This window comes from Colossoma macropomum, unplaced genomic scaffold, assembly GCF_904425465.1.
Source record: "Colossoma macropomum unplaced genomic scaffold, Colossoma_macropomum, whole genome shotgun sequence".
In the NCBI taxonomy this organism is placed as follows: Eukaryota; Metazoa; Chordata; class Actinopteri; order Characiformes; family Serrasalmidae; genus Colossoma; species Colossoma macropomum.
In genome coordinates this window covers 21,943,734-21,950,931 of record NW_023494798.1, presented here as the reverse complement: position 1 = coordinate 21,950,931, position 7,198 = coordinate 21,943,734, and the positions used below count along the sequence as shown (strand labels likewise).

Here is a 7,198-nt window from a genome sequence, read left to right as displayed (position 1 = left end):
TAGAGTATTTGGCATTTATTTGAGCCATGTGCATTGATTGTGATACATCAAAATAACCCTATTTAAAAATCACAAACAAATATAACATTCGAAAATTTCATATCAGTTTATATCAATAGAAGCAAGACAGCAATTACCACAGAGCAAACAATAATTCATCTTTAAAATCTGTCATGAATGATAAAAAAATATAAAAAGTTAGACTTGAAGGCTGTTTTCCAATGGGCTTGACAAAGTCAACTAAACCCATTGGCTCATTACACATGATCTAAACCAATCATACAGCTGCACTGAGAAAAAGAGTGAATTCCCACTAATCAGACAAAAGAAACCCCAGCATTGTCTGGAGTAAGTGACTGTCAGTGTGATCTAATTGGCCCTTAGCTGATGAGGTTAGAGCGAGTGCTTTGGGACAGATATCATGCAACATGAATACACTGGCAGTTTCCCAGGTAAAAGGCCCTTATACAATCTCCCGGGTCTTCCTAATGGCACAGCATAGCATCATGCTAAAGACCATCCCAAAGATCTGTGGAAAACAAAACAAAAACAAAACAAAACAAACAAACAACAAAAACAGGCAAACATTAATTCCTTCAGGGAATACAACTCTTCAAAACCCTCAAATTCTTAACTGCTTTCTACAGGGTCCCTAACGGCCAATGGGCCAGCAGAATGGAAACTGACTCTAATATTTTCAATTCATATAACTTGGGCACTGTTGTCTCACGGTGCATGAAATGTCGTGTCTGTGTTGAGCTGCTAGCAAGCAATGAGGGGTGAAAGGGGAGGAATGAGAACCCTCTGCTGTGAAAACAATTCACACCTCTCCACAAAGATGGCTGTGTTGAGGTAAGATGGACAACACAACTCAAAAAATTGTTTGCAATTTCCACAACAAAAAGGCAATAAAACACTTTTAGAAACGCTTTCTTATCTACGAAGAAAATGAAAATAATGAATACTAATAGCTTCTTACATCATAACTGCAAGCATTTTTGTGCACTGTAGGGTTGAACAAGGACACAGTGGCACTAACGGCGCCCCCTTATGGAGAATTTGTAGCTTGTGAAATGTAAGTGAATTCTATAAAGGTGCTTAAGTCTAAAAAATAGTCTGGATTCCTTGAGCAGCTCTTTCTATTCATGTTTGCAGTCAGACTATAAACAAATAATAAATATGTATATTTTTTATTTCCAATATAAGCAAATCAATATATATTTTGATTACTTAAGAAGCTCCATAGGATGCCAAACAACACTGAAAGTAAGAACAGTCGACATGTTTTAATTATTTTTACACGATAGTAGTTCAGGACAGAATCATTTCTGAGCTGTGCCTGTGTGTGTTTTGTAATTGACAGGTTTAACTGAATGGTTAAAGTGACTCATTCTCCATGTGGGTTCAAGCTCAGTACAAAAAAGCACTTGCTGGGCTTTTAACGTTACATTCTAGTAATCAAATTATATCACTTTGGTGCAGCGCATGTAAGGTAATTTAGTCTGTTCTGTCATTCCAACCCACAACCATGCATTTATCACAACAACAATAAAAATATGATTTATTGTGCAGCCCTAGAATGCATAGTTCAATGGAGGGACCACTGAAAAAGGTGGAAATTGCATTTTATGGCTACTGAGAAAACAGACAAACAAGCTATTATACAAAAAGCCAATACAGAATGCTGCATAGTCTATGTAAAGCAAACTGAACACACTAAATATTAAACAGCATGTACGAAGAGCACAATCCTCCTATGAATATGACTTTGAATATAACCCAAATTATATGCAAAGTCTGTAGAAGGTCTTACCATGATGACACCAATTCCGATCCCAACAGCTCCAATAATATGCAGTTTCGAGTTGAAGACTTCATCAATAGCATCAGGACAGCTCTGAAAGGAGCAAAAGAAAAAATGAAGGAGCAAGAGTCACAAAGATTATTTTTAACCATAAACAGCCACAAACTAAAAACGATCAGTCTTTCCTACAATAGTAAATTAAAGAGAACTGCCTTTCACTATTATTAGCCTTTCATTATGTTTACCTTGATAATAAGGGTTTCCAATCCATCCTTTTTGGGGCAGGTGCCTTCAAGAATTTTCAAGTCTTCCGCTGTGTTAGAGGGTCCACAGCAGTTCAGCTAAAGGTAGATTAAAGTCAATTTAAACTTTACACAGCAAATGATAGAGTGATAGAGAAAGGAGCCTGGAGCTCACCCTCTCCTGGAATAGACGAAGGGTTTCTTTCAGAGCATCTTGCTTGTTCTCTTTATAGTTGCTGTATGTTTGCCTGTAGAACTGAGTGATGTCATCAACAACCTGTGGCAGCAAAGACAGTCACTTGGATTTGAGAGCTGTACTGATGCCTTTGTATCTTTGGGTATGAGTGTGAGTGTGAGGGCGCTAGAGGGACCATGCTGACCTTACTCTGGTTGGAAAATCCCCAAATTCCAGCAGCTACTTCCACTGCAAAGATAAGCAGCAGGAAGAAGAAGAACTGTAGTGAAAAAACAGAGAACACACACAATCACAGAGATTAGCCAATTCTGTAGTCAATACTGTTGAAAGGTTTGTGTACATGCTGAGAATCAACTTCAGGGAATCATTTAGGCAGGCAGAAAAGCTGATCTAGATAGCTAGAAAGATTGTGAAGAGAGAAGGAGGCAGAAAAAGGGAGTGAAAAAGATAAAAGGCCATTTATATTTACCAATCCCAGCAAGCATGGTGACTCCTGAATGGCTCCACAGCAGCCAAAGAACCCCACCACCATCATCAGTGCTCCTGCAGCTATGAGGATATACACACCTAACACAAACAATGTGTGTCAAACCATGTACATCACACACATTGGTTAGCAAACCAATGTATATAGTAAGGGGAAACAAGAATTCAGACACTTCCATTGCTGTTATTTTATACACTTTGTACTTCCAGTGTATATTTCCACTTGAAATTGAAGTGTTTTGACTTCATACTTGAATAAAAAGTATGTATGTATTCATAATCATCAACATTCAAACTGAAAACGCCACAGAACCATAGCAGACCTCAAACATCTCTCTGTCAACTTTCAGTATAATTCGTTCAATAATATGCAAATGGAAAGCCAATGGGACCACAACTTATCGTCCCTGGACTGGTGGAAAATTTCACAACACATTCTTAGACTAATGATGAAGACGTTAACATAGAAACCAGCATTCACTCAAAAAGAAGTGCAGAATTACATAAAAGCAGCTGGAACAACAACTACATGGAAAACACTAAGCAATGAACGGCATGAACAACCATCTCTTTTCCTACACACCACACAACACCCCTCTGCTGAAAAGAAGCACAAAGGTGTGTGTCTAAAATTCACACAAGAGCCTTTAGACAAATCAGAACCCTTTTGGAACAATATACCCTGGTCAGATGAAACCAAACAACAGAACTCTTTGGCAATAATTCAGCTCATCATGTCAGGAGAAACAAGATTTGCACATTTGATCTCAAGAACACTTTATCCACAGTGAAGTACAGAGTTGGGAGAAACATGATATGGAGCTACTTCTCTAAAATAAAAAACAAAAAAACAAACAAAAAAAAAAGTACTGGGGCATTACACGTCATTGAAGGAAATGATGAGGACCCCTGTAACTTGCAATTGAAAAGGAATGAGCCAAAATTGAACCACAAAACTGCAAAAGGCTAATTACCTTGCACTGTCAACAGTGGCTTTGTGAATACTTCCCTCCCATATCAATTCCTCTCTGCAAAAGCACTGACCTGTATAGAACACATAGGGAGAGCTTTCCCCTTCAAACAGGTTTCTAGTCTTGGGATCAAACCTCAGCCAGAGACCCACAGCCAATACACCTGTACCTGCCAACTGACACACAAACACACACACACACACACACACACACACACACACACAAATAAGCAAATATACAACATATCCAAATGAGCATGGACAGTACAAATATATGTATACATAAGTGTGAGAATTAACCAGAGCACCATCACATCAAATACTGGAGTAATTTCATAAAATTTCCTACCACTATAGTGTTGAGCATGACTACTGTTTAACCAAGAAAAGAATGTCTCCTAGAAACAGGGCTTTTCTTTTGTATACATTATTAAGCTAGTCTTCTATTTATAGGCTTTGACGTAAACCAACAAAGAGACAGAAGTTCCACAGACCAAAAGAAGAACAAGTTGTGGTTTCGGTTGTCTAACAGTGTTTTTCAAACTGTGGATTTCACTACTGGGATCTGAGGGTCCTGGGGTCACATTTTTTCTCCCATAAAAGCAGGGTGAAGGGCATTTTAGATCAGAAGCGGCACCCACTCCGTTTCTGAACCTCTGCTGCTTCCAAAGAGCTCCGGTGTTGTCAGTTCAGACTTTTATAGCTGCCACGCGCAGAAAGCACTCCAGTGATCGTTACACTGAAAAGATGGGCGATTAGAGTACAGATGTAAAATAAGATAGATCATAACACAGATTAGAATCTGTTGTAGATTGAAAGGACATGCTTTGTTGAGTAAAAGTAGAGTGAAAGCTTATTTACGTCATAAAATATTTGGTGGGTCTTTAAAAAGTTTGGGAACTTCTAGTTTAGAACACATCTATAGTCAGCCAGTAAGAGCTGTTGGTGTCATTGTGGATTCACACTATTCTTAAGGCAAATATGTATTCTGTAATCAGACGTTATGTTACGCAATATCAGCTTCTTTTGCAAGTGGTGTCACGTTCACTTCACTGAATATCGGTTTCATTTTAAAAGGTTTTGTTTCTCTCTCTCCCTGCCTGACCTAATTCCCTGATTTGAAAATCAGGCCTGCTAAGCAGCAATCTCCATGCCAATGGTTCGTTGCTGCCCACAACACACACACACTCTTTCTTTCTCGCTCTCTCTGCGCACATATTTTCTAAAACTGTCTCTCCGGCTGCTCATTCCCACCCCCCACATACACACACACACACACAAACAGGTTGCTCCTTTAGCTACTTTGGCTTACTTTCTGTTCTTAACATACGTCAAAAGAGACTGTAAAGTAAATAAAACAGCCCACATACCCAGAAGAGAAGGTTGAAGATGAACATCACGTATTTTACACACGTTATTCCTCCTGGAAGCCCCATTCTGCTACAGCTGGTTCAAACGATCCACACGACAAACGCGATAAACGAGGACAAAGCTGTTCTTCGATTGTTAAAGCTTTTCGCAGAGTGGAAAAACTACAGGCTTTATCTGAGACTAAAGTCCTTATCTTGCCAAATGTTCAGTGCAAAAAACCGACTAAACGTCTAGAGAGTGTAATAACGACCGAGATATGAGCATATATTTTGTCGTTTGTACCGCTCGTCTGTCCCCGCTCGTCTTTCCTGGGAAAACGGTGAGTCAAGATTCAGGAAGTTCGCTCACCTCGCGCTAATTCAACAAGCTCACCTCTTTCTGTCAGCAGTTTGGCTACTGAAACACTGCTGCCATGATATACACCCCTCTGGAGACAGGGATTCGCCTAAATATCGAACAAATACGCAGATGGGAATGTAGCAATTTAAAAAGCAACATGTGACCCGTATGATGGCTGTGTGTTTTGTTGTTTCTGACACGGGGCTAAACTAGGCTAAGTGTTGCTGAATACTGAGTGTTTTATGGCTTTTTGCCAGTTTTAAGAGGCCTGAAACAGAGCGTGACTGGTACAGACCACACACTGTTCACCATGTAAACAAACGAGGTTTCAGAGTTATTAACCAATTTAAGAATCACTCTACACATTTAAAATAGACAGTTCTTCAGATTGATGGAGAATGTGTTGTATATGGTTCTATATAGAACCTTTTTGAATATTGCACCAAACAAGGTTCTTCTACTGTTACGATGTCCAGAACCCTTTTTGGTGCTATATTGAACCATATTCACAAATGTGCTATATATGACCATACCCAACACATTCTCTATCAGTCTGAAGAACATTTTCACCATTCAAAGAACCCTTTAAACATGAAATGGTTCTATATACAACTCATGGTTCTAAAACTTAAGGAACCATCTTTTTAAAGTGTGTACCTAATTCAACACATCTCTCTCTTATGCTTTCTCTTTAGCTCTTTGTGGCAGTCAAATGTTCTCAGCGTGGGACGTTTTATAAATTGTTGAGATACTTAGGATTTTTTAAACATATGCATTGTTATTTCATTTGGTCACTATAATGTAGAAAACATGGAAAAACCTACAGAAATAAGAATGCAAATGTGTGTGTGTGTAAGAGTGCCCCCCATCGTGACTTCTTAATAATGCAAACATGATATTAAGAGATGGGTATTAAGAATTAAGTGCCATAAAGAGTGAGAGTAAATCATGCACACTAACTCGATGACATATTTAAGAGGCGCTCCGTCCACGCGGAGCAGGCTGCTCCGTCCATGCGCCCATCGTCTCTTTGCTCAGGCCCACACGCAGCCCGTAATGGGTTTGCGCGTGGGATTACCGAACTCTATAAATAGTCCCTCAGATTAAACACAATCTGGGATTGGTACTTGGAGAAAATCCCGCTGGGGTACAGACACACCTCGCCTATCCCACAGACAGAGCGGGGCAGCGGCGCGCGGAGTCGTGAGTGAGGTCAGTGGGCGCGCGAGCCTGTCAAGGGAACGCTATCAGAATTCAAGACCTGTCCCGCCACACACATGCGGACCCAGAGTGAACTGAGTTTAGATCAATGACCACCGCCTCAGAGCCCCCACCCATCCCGGGTCGAGAATTATGTCAACTACACAGCAGCCAGCCCGACCATGTTAAGGGGAATCTCGAGCCGTCCCGGTTCGAAATGTTCACCCACAGCTGGTCACGAGAGCCAGCAAACGCGCTCGTGCACTGCCAGACGCATCTACACACTGAAGCCCGCTGTCCTGCTCGCCTGCTGTCCGTCCGCTCCGGTCCGTTATTGCGCGAGCATCGTTCTGCGAGCCATCACACGCACATGCAGGCTACTCACCCAGAATATGAAATTGAAGGCAAACATTAAGTACTTGACGCACATCTCTCCTCCGGTCAGGGCCGCCATCACGCCAGCCGTTCCTTTTCGCGCTCTCTCTGTCTGTCCGAGTCCGCGACAACCGCGAAACGAAGCTAACGTGCGCTGGACAATTTGGAAGAACGGCGCGCACGGCTCCGTCCGTGTCCGGCGTAATTTTTCCCCC

At 41.0% G+C, this 7,198-nt stretch overlaps 1 protein-coding gene across 2 annotated transcripts; it reads right to left on the bottom strand.

Annotated features, from left to right (window-relative positions):
* cd9a (CD9 molecule a) lies at window positions 1-7,198 on the bottom strand. Of its 2 annotated transcripts, none has more exons than XM_036585137.1 (8): window positions 6,994-7,198; window positions 3,773-3,875; window positions 2,712-2,809; window positions 2,427-2,501; window positions 2,222-2,323; window positions 2,050-2,145; window positions 1,814-1,897; window positions 1-529 (listed from the first exon to the last, which is right to left on the bottom strand). In XM_036585137.1, exons 1-8 carry the CDS (start codon window positions 7,060-7,062, stop codon window positions 464-466), a joined length of 693 nt encoding a protein of 230 aa, XP_036441030.1. In that variant the 5' UTR covers window positions 7,063-7,198; the 3' UTR covers window positions 1-463. The 2 variants fall into 2 exon arrangements, with proteins under 2 accessions (XP_036441030.1, XP_036441032.1); XM_036585139.1 differs by lacking the exon at window positions 6,994-7,198 and adding an exon at window positions 5,069-5,630.